This window comes from Chenopodium album, chromosome 25 (assembly GCF_948465745.1).
Source record: "Chenopodium album chromosome 25, dcCheAlbu1.1, whole genome shotgun sequence".
Classification (NCBI taxonomy): domain Eukaryota; kingdom Viridiplantae; phylum Streptophyta; class Magnoliopsida; order Caryophyllales; family Amaranthaceae; genus Chenopodium; species Chenopodium album.
The window spans coordinates 14540880-14561893 of NC_137858.1; the positions used below are offsets into that span (position 1 = coordinate 14540880).

The 21014-nt window shown below is 31.2% G+C and overlaps 1 protein-coding gene across 3 annotated transcripts; it reads right to left on the reverse strand.

Moving 5' to 3' along the window:
* Positions 1-365: 365 nt before the first annotated feature.
* On the reverse strand, positions 366-20951 carry LOC145613396 (type IV inositol polyphosphate 5-phosphatase 3-like). 3 transcript variants are annotated; one of them, XM_081668496.1, is made up of 12 exons: positions 20719-20951; positions 20564-20615; positions 9991-10036; positions 9582-9735; positions 8099-8171; positions 7909-8013; positions 6785-7646; positions 5379-5563; positions 5090-5198; positions 2754-2896; positions 1358-1592; positions 366-812 (listed from the first exon to the last, which is right to left on the reverse strand). In XM_081668496.1, the coding sequence occupies exons 3-12, from the start codon at positions 10024-10026 to the stop codon at positions 786-788; spliced, it is 1929 nt and encodes a 642-aa protein (XP_081524622.1). In that variant the 5' UTR covers positions 10027-10036; positions 20564-20615; positions 20719-20951; the 3' UTR covers positions 366-785. The 3 variants fall into 3 exon arrangements, with proteins under 3 accessions (XP_081524622.1, XP_081524620.1, XP_081524621.1); XM_081668494.1 differs by having other exon boundaries at positions 9582-9825; XM_081668495.1 differs by lacking the exons at positions 20564-20615; positions 20719-20951 and having other exon boundaries at positions 9991-10369.
* Positions 20952-21014: the final 63 nt, after the last annotated feature.

Genomic DNA, 21014 nt, shown 5'->3' on the forward strand with positions numbered 1-21014 from the left:
TATTCATTGTGTTTCTCCAATACAATTTTTACACTAATAAAAAAAAAAAAAAAAAAAAAAGGAAAAAAAAAAAAAATGAACATTGATTGCTTATTGGAACATTGATTGCTTATTGGAACATTGTTGGCTTAATAACTTTTGTTGAAGATGTCTGTCCAAAATTTATAATATGAATAGAACAAATTCCTTGTATAGTGAAAGGAAACACCCAAAACAGTATACACAACAAGGAACAGAGGGAATAAATGCCTATTTGAGGCAAAGAGATGCACATATCATTGCCCTGATTATTAATGAAAAGCCGGTAATTCGAGTTAATACAGTTTGACAACAAAAGTGATATATAATCCACCTTTGGGGCAACGAAGAGTTGAAGATAGTATTTACTGCTTATTCATAGAACATCATAGGCATACAAGTTACATGATTTATCCAACTGCAAGAGCAAAATGTCATCTGAACTCTGAGCTGTCAAGGAACATACAAAACTAGTGCCGCATAGTGACAGTGTGAACTATGATTACAATACATGGAGTGCTAGAATTAGACAAAATTTATACATAATATGGTTGTTTCATCAAATGTACAATTATATCAATGTCTAAATGAATGATGATGCTCACAAATTCATGCTTTTGCCTATTTGTCAAAACCTGTACAAGTATCACAGATCAATGGAGGAAACGATCTGCAATGTACTATACCATTGAGGAATGCTGAGCACTCGAATGCTACACACGAGACAGACCGAGTCACTGGATCCAGTTCAAAAGCGGCCCACCAAGTTAGCGGACCAAGCCAGGTATGTCTTGCTGCAATAGAAACAATATAACCATTAATAAACTGAAACATTATTATATTGGATTATACTGTATATGTAAATTAAGGGCTCAGATTTGCGTGTTATGCTACTCATGACATCACATCCTACTTCCATGGACTCATGGAATATAGTTTATATGCTGCAAGGAAGCATAAAAGAGACATCCACATAAATGGACAATTGCAGAAATTAGGAACCTATCCAAATTACTTCATTACTGCACTGTCTTAATCTCCTAAAGGTGGATCGAGCATTACTTCAATTTCCTTAAACAAACTATTCTTTGTCCTGATATCAAGACTAACAGCTGCCACAACAGACCTAAAATTTTGTAAATAGGTAGTTAATGAATGTTGTAGTGATAAGCACTAATGCTTAACATCAGCTAACATAATATACTCTAGGCTGTGACAATGTCTCTACTTGAAACACACAATAAAAACGAAGAGCTGATAATCAAATTGACAACCTACCACTATGTAATTATTTATCCAGGGAAGATCACTACATCAGAAACAAAGTTTTGTTACTTGCCTCTTTCGGTCTCAAGTGGCTCAACGCCGCATTCATTCTGTGGTCAAACACAATATCTTCATTTTCCACTTCTGCATTAGTAAATGTAAGGGCCCGCTGTAACTTTCTAGGAGAGAACACCTCCACCTCAATATCATATATTGCAGTGACAGGTCGATGATCAGAAAAAATAAGTTCACATCTTCTATAATCGAGCTGCTTTATTCCTTTTCCGAATGAGAGGACACGATCACACCTGAAAAGCATACAAGTCAATACAGTACTTCCAAGCTAAGATATCTTTCATGGACAATACTAGTGAGGTTGCAAGGCAATATAGGATCTGTTGGCATTTCGAACTTACCGCTAAGAGCCTGCCTAAAGAGGCATGTTTAACAATAAAGGTGCAGAAAATAGTAACACATTCATAGAATCAAAATGTAGCACAATCTACATGCTACTGATGACTTCATTAAGAAAAATGATAAATTTAGGCTCTGTTATGATTGATGGAAAATATTTTTCGTTGATCTTCTGAAGAACAAATCTCGCACAATTGCATGAAAAGTTCCTCCTCAAAACTACTCTGAAGGAAGAGGGGTACTTGATTTTATGTGAAAAGTGAACAGAAAAAACTTACTTCCTCATTTCCTAGAATGATTACTCATTGAGAGAAAGGGTTACCCCAACCCTTTTTTTAAAAAAATCATGAAATACTACAAAATACGAGGTAACAAATTAGGAACTTATATTAAATTAGCCTAGGCATTCGGGTACACATTCATTGTGTGAATTATTCACTGTTTTTTTTTTTTACCCTACATCTCTTCACTACAATCTTCTCTTTATAAAATAAAATCTGTAAGGTTTTTTTTATAGCACTCTTGTCTGAATTGAAACACCCTTTATTTTTACCACGACCTAAAACATCACAGTAGAAACACTGACATATGTCTGCTTGAGATACATCCTGCAGAGTGCACAGTGCAGACTACAAATTCTAGCACCATACTAGATTGTACTTCTTTTACTTTTTCGAAGCAGTAATTTTACAATTTGTATAGATTAGTTCAACTAATTTAACTTTTCAAATTTTGTCGAGACATGATTTCTTGAATAACTTATTGAACATATCAGTAGAATACTTACATTTGCAAACACGGACAAATATTATGTAACAAAGCAATATAGAAGAAGAAAAAAAAAAAGAGGGGGAGGGGACTGAATGAGCTTTATTAAAATATTAGATGATCATCCAAGACAGTTAGATAGGTAACAGAAGAACCTGAGATGATTTGGAGGAGAGAAAAAGAAAACCACATCCCACATAATACGGGGAAAAACACAAAAAAAGTAGTAAAGGGGATTAGAAAGAATAAAGCTAAAAACAGCAAGATTGTATAAGCCATCAACTTACCATGCTGGGTTACGTCTCCCCACTTTCAGATCTTCTCCATAATAATTATCAGAATTCATCTCATATTTGTAAGTCGGTGGAAATTTTAATATGCCTTCAGACCATCCATCAAATACATGACCTTTTCTGAACTCTTTCACAAGCTGCAGTTATAAACGTCACCAAGTTAATAATAATAACACCATAATGGGCAACCTGTCAACAAAATAAGTTATTCAAAGAAAGTTATTTTATCCTAAGTAGTACTTTTGTCTTTGGAATTACATGATTGTTTTCTTTTGAACACTATGAGACAAATTCTAATTTACATCAATCAGGTTCTTAGTACTTCAAATTGCCACTCAATATGTTTTCATTATCTTGATGATTCCCATTCCAGGTAAACATGTGGAAGTTGACAAAAAGGCAATTATACATGACTAATTATATTTCATTGAAGGAGTTGCATATTCATGAAATGGCATATGCCAAAATTAATGAGAAATTAACATTAACGTCTACAATCACTATCAACAATCAACATCTCATTATTGGGATGATATTATACTTTAGCACCTCAAATGCTTAACATTTTGCTAGATTGGTTTTTCAACCCCACCCCTCTCACCCCCCCCCCCCCTCTCACCCCCCCCCCCCCCCCCCCCAATTTAATTCTCTCTTGGACATGTTATGACAATATACTGTAGTTTGGAAAACATGAATAAGCATGCACTTCACATGAAAATTATCAGACAAATAGGAAACTAATATTTAGCCACTGCAAAGCAGCAGACAACCTTTCCATGTCAAAGTCAAACTAAGGTTCAAGAAAATATCCCCTCCATTGTCACAGGAAGCAATCTGTGCATGAATCCGCCCCAAACCTTCACTCATCCAGATCAGAGGTGGAGCTTAAATACTAGAAGACTAGGGGTATGAATGACACATCGAATAGGAATGTCGTACAATGAGCTTCATACAAAATTAAAGCTTCTTTTAGGATCAGAGTTGAATCTTTATTCAATGTTTCTTTGCCAAATAATAAAAATATTATCAACAAAGTTTTAGTGTGAATTCGCCAAGGATTAGGTCTATCCTCTTGTTTAACAAAACTCATACAAGAGGTTTGAGCAAAATTCCCTTGATTGGCTCATTGGATTTGTCAATATATTACTTGTGCCCCTTTCTTCTAATTTCTTAGTTTGGAATTAAGTGAGCATTAATGTCTTCCAAAAGTAAGTAATTACCTGTTAGAATTGACCAGCAGTAGCTCTAGTAGTTTTTATTATAGTGCCAGTCAAAAGAATTTGAATTTTGAGCTATACAGCCTATACCATATCATGATATTTAGTAACACTTACCTGACTCATTTTGTCACTAATTCCTTTCCCAATCCAAGGAAGCTGAAGATAAGCCTACAAAGCTAAATGTAGAAAACAAAGAAAACTTATTTTTGGGCTAGGGTACTAGTATATTAACTACATAAAAGCTCTTCAAACCAGCACCAGTAAATATAATTCCGTAGTTTGAGATATGTCTAATTACTAATCCATGTGTTTCCCTCTCACTCTTTTCAAGGTAGTCCCAATGTGCTCTCATCGTTGATGTTTACACAAACTCACATATCCTTAATGATAAACATCACCAACAAAATCATTGATTACAGGGGTTATCTTCTTGACTGATGTGACACAGTGTGACAGGAGAAGCTCCTCTGCCTGGAGCCAAAGCTAAGACTTATGGTAATGCAAATTCAAAATTAACGAAATGATAATGCCCCCAATTCAGAGATTTGAAGAAAATTGGGTTTCCATTTTAACTTCTTATATATGCTCAACAAACTGAATCCCAACAGTTGTAAGCTGATTAGTTAACATAACTAATGTTACCAACAGGTCAGCAAATAATGCAACCTTACTGCACATTCAGCATAAAGCCATTCACAATTAAGGCACTATCAGATGCCACAACCGACCTTCACAGTGGGCTTAAACATACAAGTAGAACCCTACCAACCCAAAATAAATCTAAAAAGTCAGCATGTGGCACGCTCACAAAGTCACAAGTCACAGTAAATGCATTGCATGGACATTCTTGTCAGGATAAGAAATCTTACAAAAACAAAAAAAAACTAAATAGCTTGACCTCATAAAATCATGTTCTTGCATATGTAAGCACTAGAAACTAGAGCTAGAAAAGCTCAAAACAACTATGTAAAAACATGCCAGATGAAGGCTAAGTTCAAATTCCATGTGATTTTAGAAATATGGAAGATTACAGAAATTTAACTTTGCTTGTGATTGAGAGAGAAATTTTTATTTGATTCTTTTCAGAGAGTAATATATCTTGGCTCATACCTGATCACATTCAACCAATTTGGACCATTCTTTTTCGGATATTAGCTTCCGTGTATCATCATATGACATACTGATGCGATAGTTCAAATCACCAAGCCAAATTATTCTTCTGTAAAGATGAATACATAACAAATGCCATGTATCAGATCAACCAATATAGTTTTAGCAGCACTTTTACCCCAACTCCCCAGATCTCCAAATTTGTGCACCAATACAACATACAACTAGGATAAAGAAAAAATCACTTGCAGAAAATTGAGAGCAAGAAGTGTGAATAAACTGAGCTTACTCGTGATCATAAATGCTTTTAGGAACTCCAAGACCTGAACCTGTGCGAAAATATGTTCTTCGGTGTATTTCATTCACATCAGCATTCCGTTTTAGTTGGTCAGCTTCCTTTTCCCCAGATGTCAGATGAGTACATATGAAGCAGAAAAGAGTCTGATATATAGACATGCTGATAGAAACTGCTCCCTGTAAATTAAAAATAAAATTGCTTGAGTATAAAAGGTACAGTAGGCAGAAGATGCAAGTGGATGTTTGTTCCTTCTATATATATATATATATATATATATATATATATATATATATATATATATATATATATATATATATATATATATATACAAGAACAGGAATTCCATCAGTAGACAAAATAAATAAAACAGACATATAGAACTCCAAGATTTAATTTTTATACTTGTAAAAAAAAAGGGAAAAAATGAGTTACTAGATTCTCAAAGGGAAAGCAGATTGGACAGGTTTAAAGTCCAAACTCATACAGATGCTCATCTGGAAGTCATGACTAACTTTATTAAGATGCGTTTTTGTTATTAAAATAAATAACGAGAAACTAGACAAGTTTTATAGTAAAATATGTCGTCGTTACATGAAATTAAGGAAGAAACAATTGAGATCCAGTTTGATAAGATTCTCTTTATATAGTTCATGGACCAGTCAAAACTGTAAGCAAACTAATAAGTTCTTGTTTATTCATTTTAACAAGGAACAAGCAGAACCAGAAGTGGTTAAAAGGAAAATCATGGAGCAATGTTGATTCTCAGAATTTATAGCACCATGGTGTTACCAAAAGATTAAGAATGCATAGAAATGTGAATGAGTTTCTATCAAAATCATAAATAGGCACCTATCAGCAAAAAAACTTGTATATTCGTGTTTCCATCCATATGCTAACTTTACACTTACTCTCAAAACAGCTTCCCATGTAATTCACCCATAAATACATAAAAGACTTCGGCTGAGATGGAGACATGGAGAAAGGGTATCAAGATATAGCTCAATATACAATTATTATGACTTGGAATCAAAACCATCTCATTGTAAACTACTCACTAGTTACATTGGTATCATAAGGCAACCTCTAAAGATGGAACACCTTGATTCCCACTCACCATCTAAATTTTAGTATGGACTGCATGCTTAGAATTTAAGAAAAACAAACTAATAAAGAAGCTCTTTGAATATATTTCTGCGCAGCTGAGCAATTACTCCAAATCGAGTAGGCTAGAAGAAGAAATAAATTTATGTTTAGCATAAGTATGTAGAGAGGTGACTCTATCAGACATTTCCAAAATCAGAACTAAGCTTCTACATACAAAACTATAGAGTAGAAGGTTAAAGAAAGGAGGATGTAGAAATAAGACAAGATAAGAAAAGATTAGGAAAGAGACAAACCTTGTTACCAATATAGCCCATAACACCAACACCAACGGTAGACACCTTTAAGTTTTGTATATGTTTGCGCAAGTCTTTACGAACCCATATAGTGAGGAAAATTCCAACCATTTGCTTACTTGCTATCCTCACATATTCTGGTCTTCTTTTCCTTCGTATAAGTGTTTCAAGGTCAAGTTCTGCAACCGTAGCAGCATCTGACAATATCTTGCAGTCACCGTTTATCTTAAATGAATTGTATGCCCTAAATGATTTAGACATCTTACAAGATTTTCCTGACTTAAAACTAAGTGGTCTCTCCAAAACACGTTGAGCTAACAAATCTAGGGGAGGCTCAGGCCAGCTCAAACCAATCCTTTCCGTTCCACTTAATGTCTTAGTTAGTTTCGATGTCATTGGATTGATGGCAAATACATCATTTGCGTTCAGAGGACCTGACTGAAAGCTTTGTAATCTCTCAAATCTCTTTGAAGGTACTGTTTGCCTTTTCAAATCCTTCTCTACACAAACGTCTGAATAAGGAATCTCATCACCTCTTGAAACTCCAGGGTCTTTATACATTCCATCACCACTGACCAGTTTGTCTCTAACTTCATAAAATCCATTGAGCTCCTCATCCACAGGATACACTTCCTCCTCCCCTTCGCTATCAGAACCAAGTGATATCTCATCCTCTACATCAGGAATATCATCTGACGGCTTGAACTTTGATGGAGAAGGGGGATCACTGTAGCTTTTAAAGCCCTTCTTAGCTGTAATTCTACTAAGTGTATCTCGAATAATACTTTCCCATTGCAAGGCTGGTCGGTTATCTTCAGCCCCAAAAATGTTACCAGCATTCAGTGGTACAATTTCCTGGAGACTATTTTATATATTAAAAAATAAAATCAAAATCAATATTAATTTTAAAAAGACTGAGAAAGAGGTAGAAAATCATGCTATTATATAGTACAGCAAGCCAAAGGAAAAGAGCATAAAACAGCACGCATATGTTGAAGTATGCAAGTGCTTTGAAGGCAGCCTCATAGAAATAAATGAAGGTGATCACACTGTTAGAAAAACTCAAAATATATGAATGGGAATAGATAGGGAGGTACTTTAAGAATTAATAACAAAGATCTTACCCTAGCACGTATATATCAGATGGTTCGTTGATGTTTATCCAATCCTCAATATCAAGATCATCAGGCGGAAATTTTCCACCGACATTCCATGTCCCAACACATACTCTGCAATCCAGGAAAAAGAATTCAATAAACATATCTCAGAAAAAGAAACAACAGTAGTTTTCAATATCCAAGATGAAACAAGTACCTGATATCCTTCGTATGTATATATTGAGCCCTGAAAGTTTCAGAGTTTCGCCTTCTCAATCGTGGTAGGTTGTCTGACATTTAAATGTGCAGATTTATGAGAGGGCATATAATATAAGGAAAAATATGCAATGGATTGACATTATCCATGGACAAGCATAGGAAGGTATAGTTCACTGAAAACCCTCGTATTTAAGTAGATTAACAACGTTGCATAGAATAGCTCAACTATATATTCTGTCATCACAGCAACTTCTGCCAAAACACAGAGGTGCTTCGTCCAACCCTTTTAACCTTTTGCATAGTTTTGGCAATTCTCATGAAAAGTTTATTAGCAGCACACCCTGATATGTTACTCATCAAAAACAGTTCTATTTATCTTAACCTCACTTTCGATAACTACTGTTTAACACACAGTCAACCATATAAGACTAGGGTTTCTTAAAAGGTGGACATATCCATCTTGAATATTCATAATGGGTGTCTAACAAATGTAATAATTGGAAGAGCCGGAGTAACATATATCTAGAATACAGTGATTAATAGAGTGATTAGCAGCATCAAGTTCATGAAATCTTGGGTAAAAGGAACAGTGTATACAATCATTAATTTTTAGCAGATTGCTATTTGGTTAAGGGGAAAATGTGGACATTTGGGTACTGTAAACTTTAGATTTTGAATAGTTGTCCATAGTTTTTCCAACAACTTTGAAGGATAATCAATGGAGTAACAAATCAGGTAAAATATACGTAACTATATACGAGACTCATGCTTTCCCAGATATATTTTTCCTCTTAACAACCAAACATTGTCAAAGAATTTCTCAATTTTATACAATTTTGCTTAGAGTTTTCTCATTAAAAACTCTGAACTCCCAAACACACTGTACATAAGACCATTAACTATGGCAACATTACAATCAACTAATTGGACAGAATAATACCTTAATATTTTCTATACATTGAATAAAACCGAATTGACACTGTTGATTCAACTAATTGCATAAAATTAGCACTCTAAATAATACTCCCATGTCTCTTCCAATTTACATCATCGTCTTTGGAGCCAATAATTCCTAGCGAGCTTCAATGGATCGAAAAAAATCGAATTCGACATTGTTGTTGATTCAACTAATTGCATAAATTTAGCACTCTAATTACCTAGTCAACTTGAATCCTTCTCACTTCTTCCATAATCTTTTTTTTTTTTTTTTTTAATAATTTCCATAATCAAAAATTTGCAAACTTACTTAAGAAAAATCACCAAAATTATACAAATCCCAAAATAGAAAATCAAATTCTAAACAAGAATTAACACCCTGATGCCAAAGTAACTGTCACCATCAAAAATCAAACTTAACCAATTCAAACAACAGCAATTAATTAATGAAGTACTATTTATACAGTAAAAATAACAAACCATTCAATAAAATGTTCCAATTCCATGACCCTATATATATAACTTGACATAAAACAAATATATACCTTCTTCATCAACAGAAGCAAGAGAACCTAACAAATCATCGTTGTCGTAGTCGTCATCATCATCGATATCTTCTATATCGGTATCGGCGCTGTAATCGGAATCCTTGGAAGAGATGTTAAGCCATTTGCGCAGAACAACTCTAGGCCACAACAGCTGCAGGCAGGTGCAACCCAAACAACACAACTCAGCCCAACTCATCTTACCATTACTAGTACTTGAACTAGTACTTCTTTCTCCATTTCTCTACAATTTTATTTACTTTCAATTGTAAAATTTGATCAAAAAAATTTCTGGGAAATTTTTTCTGCTCTCAAATTTTTTTTTAAAAACAAAATGAAGAAAGACAGTTTACCCTCCAATAATTTGAAATTGAGGTTATTAATAATGATGATATTAAGACATAATTACCTCTAATGATCGGCGGCGAGTATGACGTGGCTGCATCCTGTGAAATCTAGAAGCTTAATATGTTAGAGTTTAGAAGAGAGAGGGTGCAAAGCTGTATATGATTGGTGGATGGAGTTGAGATAACCACCACTTTCATTAGTAATTAACGGTATTTTTTTATGTGTTTAATTAGTTTAATTTTGTATGATCAACTAATTCACAAGTCATTCGGGTCATCGGGTGGGGTGTAATTAATTTTAAATTCTTAATATTAACCCGACCTGATTCGAACTGAATGACTTGTGAGCTAGATTTGGTCAAAATCAAACACAAACTATGAAACTAGGCTAGAATGCTAGACTAATAAGTGCTTCTAGTTTGGCACTGAATGAATGAGATAAGAAATCTTGAGATACTTGTTTTTTAATCAATCATTTATGATTCTATTTTTGTCTATTTGTTTGTGCATTTAGGAAAATAAAAATACCTTCTTATTCTTCTTTTGTCCATTTGTCTATGCATTTAAGAAAAAAAAAATACCCTCGAGGAGTCAAAGATATTGAAATCAACTACTCCATCCGTCCCACTAAAATTGCCCCATTTATACGAGAATAATAGGTGACTAAATGGGTAAATTTTAATGGAACAGAAGGAGTATTGTTATTCCAATCCTCCTACTCGTATCTATCATTCAACCACAAAGTATTACCAAAGTGGAATCGACAAATTTCATTCGAGTATTTAGACCGTTTAATTTGTCAATGTAGAATTTTAACGCATAATTATCATTAAATATTATTATATGTTGATATTTAAAAATCATACTACCTCTGTTTTATATTAGTTGCAACGAATTGACATAAATATGAGTGAAAAATATTTGATCATTGCAAATAATATAAAAACGAAAGTAGTACATTGAAACATAAGACGGTCTCACTTAAAACTTGATCGTTACGAATACAAATACACCTACTTTGTAGGCCGTACCTAGTATAGTAGTAGTATCAGTATAGAAATTTGCGAAGTAGTCGTACTACTAGTATTGAATAGTGAACACAAACAAGAGGGAGGGGTGGTGAAGTGGGCCCACGCGCCATTGAGTAGAAGTGGAAATGAGTCATGTCCTTATGCCAAATGTCAATTAAAACTTTGTAATAAAGATTAAAACTTTGTAATAAAGTAGAAAATATATTTGGATACAATAGTCGACCCACTTGGCCACTAACAAGGTCAATGCTGGTATAATTTAGCGATCGTCTGTCGACTGCTAATGCATTATGCAAAAGCTTTATTGTTTATTGTTTGTACGCTATGCTTCACCACTTCCAGATTGTGGTCGATATCGTTTTTTGTTTTCAGTTTATCAATTTTAGACTATTTGAATTGAAAATTATTGAATATGAAAATCAAAAGAAAGATTCAATATTCTACATATATATAGTTTTGTTTGATTAATAAAATACAATTTGCATGACTATATATATAAGTTTGTAAATTAGATAATACACTTCAAATCACAATTTTCTATATACAAGTATTTAGAAATATTATAGCGCATACAGATCGAAGAAATTTATTTTATTTTTTATTTACAGTTTTTATTCTTTTAATTTAAACTACTGGACTATAATTTATTATGAACCATATATCTTTTGACAACATGATGTCCATCACGCTCTCACATGTACAATACAATATAGGCTCGATATAAACGTTGGACAATTATAATCAATTTTGATTTCTTATACGTATAACTTCAACACGAGCCCATATGATATAAGAATGACCGGCCAATTTTAGTTTTTTGTATAATAATGCCATGTATTCATAAAGACTGATGTTAACACCATAAATTTCTGATTTTCATCAACATCTCTCTCGTGAAAAATTGATGTTTAACATACAAAGCAAATAAAATACCAAAATAGTTTAATGTATAAGATGTTGAATTTGTGGTGGAAAAGGATTGGAGTATTTTTGTAGGGTATATCAAAGGTGAGGCTTGTATTTCATTGAGAAACAAAGCTAACTTATTTTATTGGCTTACTTTTTTTCAATTTTTGCCTATTTATTTAATGCTTTTTAACTATTTAAGGGGCAGAATCTCAAAAGTAAAATTAAACCTTGCTTTTGTTGTATACGTGCATGCTTGATCCTCTTTTTCTTTATTATTATTATTATTTATTTTTTTTTTTTTGAAGAACAAATCTCCAATTAAATGGGTGCAGTTGGGCAACCCTATTTTAGCTATGCCTTTTACTTATTCATCAACTGTCATCTTTATAAAAAAAAGCCTTGTACCAACATTAGACGGTGCCACCATAATTTATTAATTCACATGCACTTGTATTATATACGACTAGTAAAAGATGTGGAATCACCTCTAAAACACATAATCGGTAATTATTGTACTACCTTCACTCTACTTGACTTTCGCTTGTGGCGAAAGACTTTTTAATGTTTAATTTTCTTACCTTTTCAAACAACAACAAAAAATGAACTTTGTATTTTAGTTGTCCAACTTTAGGTGAAATAGGACGTAACAATTAATAGGGTAACAATTATGGGGTTTTATTGTTTTAGTAACCTTATGCCTAAAATGAGAGAATATATTTGGGCTCGAAATTTTTGCCCCCCTAGATAAGGGTAATACATCACCCACCCACCCACCCCCTAGTGTAATTATTTCAAGGTTACGTTAAAATTGAACTTAAATATCTTCTTCTCCATTTTAGTCGTCATTTGTTCTCTCTCATTTTCCTAGACCAGCTTTTAGATTAAATTATTTTTTTAACCAAATGAGAGTTTTTGGTAAATTCATGAACATTTAAATTCTTTCTCTTTTTTTTATTCGGTTTTTTTTTATTTTTTTTTTCTTGTATATTTTTTTAGAAGTTTTCCATTCGAATGTTAGTTTATGAATCTACATAGAATCTCTAGCCTTTGGTAGTATTTTATTTATTATTGTTTGAAGTTTCAACAAAATAAAATATATGTTTGAAAATAACTTTTTGTAAAAGCTAATTCTATAACAATTTTTTATAAATATCTTAAACTAATGATCTTTTCTATTATTCTTGCAATTTTTCTTTGTTTTATTTTTAAATTAAGAAGGATAAAAATGAACATGTCTAAATTTAATTAGCATATAATGTGAAGAATGTTTGATGTTACCATATCATATCAGATCAAAAACTTTAGCTAGATGAAGTTATCATAATCACTAAAACTTAATTTTGGTCCAATAGAAATTAGGCTAATAACAAAAACTAGGCGCTAACAACTTACACCTTTTATACATATTAATTCTACATGTCGTTGGTTTTTGTTATTAATTTTATTTTCAAATATGATTAGAAGAATTTTTGTAAATTTGAATGTGAGGATGATATTAAAAGTGATAGCATTTTTTGAAAAACAAAATAAAAGTTTTAATATTAAGGCTTTGGAGGTTTGTCATTAAAAGTTAGAAAAATAACTTTGCAATAATAATAGTCTTTATATTCTACTCTACAAAATTTATTGTTTATACAATTATCAATTGTTGCTTATTATAGTAGTTGATCAGTTAGAGCCATACAATCGAAAAAAAAAAAAAAAAAAAAACTACTAATGCTCATACTATTTAGATCCATTCATTTAGAAAGAGAATCTTTGGCCACATTTCTTAGGAGTACAAAATTTTCATAATGGACATTTATTGTCTAACCAAAGAAAAGAAAGAAAAAAAAGTAGTGGTTGATAATAATTATTTAATTAGGTTTAATTAAAGTAATGAGAGATGAAGTAACCCCAATAGATAGATATTTTCAAAAAGGAAAAACTAAACAACTCCCATAGATGAGCTCTTGATTTCTTAGGCCTTGTGTAGATGTCATCAAACAACTTTAAAAGAATGGATTAGCTTAGTAAAATATAGGAAATTATTCCTTTTAATTTGTCTCATTTAAATCTATTATTTGAAGAGAGATGAAATTATGAGTATAATAGAATGTTGTTAAATGTTAATTTATCTCAAGTGGTGGTTTCAAAATATAAACTAATTAATATAATGTTTTATATTTGAAGATTTTTGTGTGCTCAAATGTGTGCTTGGAAAATAATGCCAAAAAAAAAAAAAAAAAAAAAAAACAAATGAGACAAATAAATGAAAACAAAAGGAATACTTGAGAAAAGGAAAAAAAAAGTAGAATATTAGTGTATATTCTCAAGCTAATATGATAAAATGGTAGGGAAATTTAAATTTAACCATTGCCCAAAAAAGTCGACAAATTATACTCAATGACCCTACTAATTTCTTTATCCTTCCACTTTGCCTAATGAACCTATACGCATCAATTAACATGTAGAGATGACCACAAGCAACAGTTAAGATCAATAATAACGGATCACATGCACTATAAGAATGAAGTGGGACTATTTCAGCTTAATGCTAAAGCAATAACTAAATTTCTCCCTTTTTTTGAGTAAAACTCATGTATTTTTTGTGCACGTAATTAGCTAGTTGGTAGAATTTTAGAGGTGATGAGAGACTAGCCACATCCACCTAACATCTATGGAAAGATAAATTCTCAAATTCCAAATTGATCTATAGCGGTGGAGGCGGGTGCAATAGAGAAACCATAGATGCCCTAACCAACTAGTCTGCCACACATCGGCAAATTGGATATCCATTACCCATCCGGCCATCACCTATCTAAACATCCACATGCCCTCCGTGACCGTAAAACACTCATGTCTAAGTACAATTGTGGAGATTGATTTATATTTAAAGACAATCGTAAATTATCAAATGGAAGGAGATTTAGGCCCTGTTCTCTTCACCTTAAAAAAATAGTATTAAGTAAAAATAATTTCAGTTCAGTAAAAATAAGTTCAGTTCAGTAAAAATAATTTCAGTTCAATAAAAATAAGTTCAGTTCAGTAAAATTCAGTTTTCTTAAAGAAGAATTATAATAGAAAATCAGTAAAAATAATTTCAGTTCAGTAAAATTAAGTTCAGTTCAGTAAAATTAAGTTCAATTCAGTAAAAATAATTTCAGTTCAGCAAAATTAAGGTGAATCAAACAGGGCCTTACAATGAGGTTGATGAATGTTCAATTTGTTGCGGAATCAACAATTTCAACGTTACATAGGTTTTTTATTTCATGACTTCATTAATTGTGAGATTACTACTCCACCTCCTCCCAAAAATGAGATTGTATGAGTTGATTTTGGATTAATGATTGTTGACGGTATTCTTTTAAAATTTAAGTAACATTAACTAATTGATTGTCATGTGATAATTCATTTACAAAATAGCTCTACATTAGCTTTTAGGACTTAAAGCTCGATCGTTTCTTTGTCTCTCTATTATCTAATTTATCTTGCATTATAACAAATTAATCATGCGTAAAATTATGTTCCATGAAAATACTTATGTATACTTCTATATACATATTCATGTAAATAATTAATTTGTTCTATATAAATAAAAGACAATAAATAAGAGAAAACGAAAGAAATAATTTTAAGTGCGCGGGTCAAAACTGCCTCCTAGATGAGTAGCACTACATAATGAATTATTTCTTATTCCATGACCCTCCTTCAATATTCTATAGAGTATATAATCCATTTCTAAAAAAACAAAATTCATGTAAAAATATCCTCAATTAAGTTAAAAAATGGTGGGGTTTTAAGCACAAGAGTTGTTGATCTGCCTATAACGTGCAAGTGAGAAATAAATACAATATAATATGTAGACATAAGATAGAGAGCTAAAGATAAGATTTGATCAATTGGGAAATTCTATTGTCGGACCAAAATTTTATGAAAAAAAGAACATTTCCACAAATAGTAAGCTTTTTTTTTTTTTTTTTTTTTTTTTCCGATGGTGCTTTAATACGATCTCAAGTGGATCGTGCCGTACCGTCTTTATTAAGAAAATTAGGGGTTTGTCTTTCTCGTTTTGTTATGTTATGAAAAATGAGCTCAAATGAAAAAACTAGAGTGTACTCTAATTAATATTCCCTATGTTCCTAAATACTTATAACACTGAATTTTATTAAAATAATGGCTTTAAAAACCTTCATTAAGCTCCTATCGAGATTTTGGAGGTTGCTAACTATGATTTCATATTCTCTTATTTAATTACTTGTATCATTGTATGTATTGTTAAATTGATTATGAGACATGTAACATTCTTTTTTATAATTACAATTATTCTTTATTTTAAGTCATTTTCTAGATTACTAATAAGACACAAGGATATAGTTGCATACTTGCATTGTGTTCTTATTGAATAACAATATACCTCCCATATTAAGCAAAAACTTGCATTATATTGTGTGATTCCAATCCTTCACCCAAATACATGACTGTGAAAGTGATGCCGTTGAATATGGGTCTGGGCATATTGACTTAACATATTAGTCTATGTGCCGCATTTCAATTAATTATGGGAAGTATTTTTTTTATATTATATAAAAATGATGTTTAATTTTATTTATAACTAGATTAAGTTCCGTGCCACGCTTAGGGCCTGTTCATATTTACTTAATTTCAATTTAGTTCAGCTTCAATCAGTTCAGTTCAGTTCCAATCAGTTCAGTTCAGTTTAGCTCTTAATTTCCCTCTCACATAAAATATTCATTTCAGCTCAATTCAGTTCAGTTCAGTTCTAATCAGTTCAGTTCCGCTCCAATCAGTTCAGTTCAGCTCAGTTTAGTAAATATGAACAGGCCCTTAGTTTTAACGAATACAAAATTTTATAACAAATTATAATGTTTATTCAAAATCTACCAAAATAAAATCCTCATGATTTTAAATGAAATTGAAAAAGCCTGAATCTTAATTTATATCCAGAATTGAGTTTCAAAAATAAAAGTAAAATAATATTTATAATATAAAAAATATAGAAAATATGTAAATATTTTTTTTTAGGAAGTGAATATATATACAATTATATGATTTGGTGAATATTTTTTTTAAGTAAGTGAATCACAATTATATAAAAAGTGAATTTTTTTTTAAATAAATAAAAAAAAAAAAAGATTTGGAGGGAAAAAACAGCACCAAGGAGTGACACTTGTGTCTGTTTTAATATTATGTTATTGAAATATATAAATGACTACATTAACACCTACAAAATCAAACACAAAATTTCTTGAAGTATAAATCAATTATCAATTACATAATACTAAAGGCGAATCTGACATGACACTTGTCATGTTCTGATTAAAAAATTTCCCGCCACTTTTTTCTTTCCCTTTTTATTTTTTCTTTTTGTACAAAATCTTCATTAATATCAATTTATATAACCTATAATATTTAACCTTCAATTTGGCAATTATATTCGAAATGTATTCTATATGCATATTTTTTATAACTTTTATAATAGGTATTTTTCTATAATAAACAAACATATAAGGTAATATATTAAATTAGAATAATGTACTAATCCCGTACTTCGTATCATTCTACAATGTATTTTTTTCCTTGAAAGTTTTTTTTGCTCCAACCAGGATTAGACACTTTAGCTTTTACAATAAATTTTTTGATTTATTTATAGTTATAACACTACAATTCAATAACTATAAACATAAATATAAAACAAAAATTAAAAAACCTTGATTATTAATTTTCGTAAAAGTTAAGTCAATTAAATTTGTATAAAACATTTTTCCGGTTATAGTATGCTATAAAATATTGTGCCGGTCAAAACATGCCAGCAAAATAGGAAAATACGGGGTATATAATTACATTGCACGGGTTATAATTAACATAAATTTTATTCTCATATAAACAGTATAACCATTAAATTTGAGTGTTTTTTTTTAATGTTTATTAATCAATAACTTTTGATAACAATATAATATTAATTCAAGTTATTTTTTTTTTTTTGAAAAGAAATTCAAGTATTTGTTTTAATTTTTTTTTATATATAAATATATTTATGTTATATTAACATTGTAATTCATAATTTGATTAAGTAAAACCGTGCATTGCACGGGACCTTAAACTAGTATTCAAATAAGGACAAAGATGGGTATTTGAAGTTCAAAAGGTCAATATTCCTATATAGTACCTCCTCCAAAAGGTCAATATATAACTAAATACACGTAGTACTCCGTACTACAATTAATAAGTCGGCCGACGTATTTATTTACAGTACTAAACTACGGAGTATTTCGTACAAGTTCTGTGTGATAAATTTCCTTGGCACAATTAAATGTAACATAATACGGAGTAGCATTATCAATAAAATATTAGCTCATTTGATAAGTTTTTTACCTCAAATTCTAGAGGCTTGGGTTTCGAATCCTGTCAAATTATAGTATTTAGGTGTAGAGATTTTCTTATCCTCTACTAAATAAAAATAAAAAAAAAACGTAAGAGGTGTGGCTCGATTTTGATCGTTGCTACCATTAAAAAAAATGTAACATTGGTAAATAACTAAATATGGAGTAAAAGAAAAAAAAAAAAAAAAAAAAAAAGGCATGTGGTAAAAGTTATTGTGTTAAAAGTCATATCAATTCAGAAGACTATGCAGTACAGCATAAATCACATAATTCAAACGTGTAGTCACATTCATACGCCTTTGATCATTGCTACCTCGGAGAATAAATACATCCTCCTTTTTTTCTTCTTTTTTTGTTTTAATTTCTTTTGTTTTTTTGCGGTTCATTTCATTTTTAAAATCATTATATCACACGAAATCTAACAACAAAGCATTGCACATTAATTGTTTGCCAGTTTTAATAAAAGCATCGTCTATAATTATTTGTCATTGACTAATGACTCATTACTAATACTTGTACTCCGTATAACATACTATTGATATTTGATACTAGTATAAAGCATAGTCTATTCGAGTAATTGTGCACAGTAATTATTTGTCACGTCAAATGGATAATCTACTCGTATATTTTTTGTCGTTTGGAGTCATTGCTACTCTATTAGAGACATACTTATGTCTAAAATTTCGTAAAATTCAATTTTAATTAACGCAAGTACTAAATGCAGTACAAAATAACCTAAATGCAGAAATTAATTAATAATATGAAAATAATAAAATGACTGAAATACCCTTTTCCAAAATAAAAAACTGATTTGCCATTTCACCAGGCTTTTTGTTTTTACATTTCTTATTTTGCAATTCATTATACTCGCCTATTTTTTTCATTTCATTCACAATTTTAGCCACCAATTTTTTTTTTTATTTTTTTTGCAATTCATTTCATTCCATCATTTCCCTTATAATTCTTCAATCTAATAAGCCCTAGAGACGAAGAAGTCGTTCACCGCTCATAAACCATCCAGTCTTAGGTTTTTTTTTCGTTTTATTTTTTTGTTGAATTGTTATAATTTTTCATTATAAGTACCCCGACTTTGTTTTTCGGGGGTACTAGAGACCCCCGGAAATCTTAGCCGGGGGTACTAAAGACCCCCGGAAATCCTAGCCGGGGGGTACTTGAGACCCCCGGAAATCCTAGCCGGGGGGTACTTGAGACCCCCGGAAATCCTAGCCGGGGGGTACTTGAGACCCCCGGAAATCCTAGCCGGGGGGTATTGGAGACCCCCGGAAATCCTAGCCGGGGGTACTTGAGACCCCCGGAAATTGTATGAGGGGGTGCTAGAGACCTTCAAAAATATTAGCCGTATAATATGGAAATTTTATGTTGTTTGATTGTTCATCTATTACAACACATAATTTTCATACCTCAAAAAAATGTCGTAGTGCATTTCATTATTGTCTAGGAATTTGTTTAGTATTGAATACTCCGTACTAAATAGGATACAAGATTGAATACGTTAGAATATGATTGTAAATTAAACAGTTGGAATGATTGATTTAATTTTAATCATTTAAAAAAGTGTAAAGGATTAAGTAAAAACAAGGACAAAATTGGAATATAATTTTTTTTTAAAATATAACTTATCCTGCATTTAGATAAAATTGTCCTGCATTTAGTACTCCCCTTATATCATTACTAAGATGTTTTAATCAATTTCAATCTTTAAAAATTGATTTCAATGATTAAAAATCGTTTTCCATCATGAAAATAAGTGGTCAATCCAAGTAAACGTGTACTAATACTATGCCCTGTTCGTTGTTTATGTGAATGCGTTGATTATACTTTTAATTAACACATATTTGCTTTGAAAAACGATTATTCACTCGTATTCAAATGATTAAAAATGATTATATCTCAAAAACAAAAAAGAAAAATATAGGATTCGTTTGGTATCATTGTCTATTTTGCTGACAGCAAAACCCGGAAAACACCCTTTTTGGTTTCACATTTACGTACAATCCCTTCTTCCTCTGTCCTTAGATTGAAAAAATTCTAACAAAACTTTATCCGATTTTAGGATTTTATACTATAAAAAAACTAAAAATAAAAGTGGAATAATATAGTTATTAATTTATGCAGAAAAGGTGAGACTGAATGATTCCTTCATAAAAAAGGGGTGAAAAAGAGAGGAATTATTCAGGATAAGATCTATTAACAATACATAAATAATCTAATTTAACAAATAAATAAATGAATAAAAAATCAAATAAAATTATGCTGATTCACAGTTAATGGAGTAAGAGAGAAATTCACACCTGATTTGCTCTAGCTTTGCTTGATCAGATCAATCAAATTTGTCTTCAAATTCTGCGCAAACATTTCAAAATTAGGAATATCATCAAAAATGTATAAATTGTATTTTTTTTTTGAATAATTTAATGTTGGGTGCAAAAAATGTAGAAGAAGATACCTAAAAGAGGAAAGGAAAAGAATATAGTGAAAGTTAAAAAGACGGCTGAGATTAATATTAGTTGGGGTTTAATTAGTAAGAAAAACAGAGTTTTGGTTAAATATAGGAATGAAATTTCCTATTAAGCGTGTTAGTATTATGAGTTTGACTTGGGAAGAATAAAATTGGTAGTTGGATGGGGAAGGAAGGAAAGAAAGAAAGAAGAGGGTGTTTGTTTGTTTGAAGAGACTGATCGGTGGACTAACAAGACGGTGCTCATATATATATTCACACTCGCTTTTCTAATTTCTTCGAAC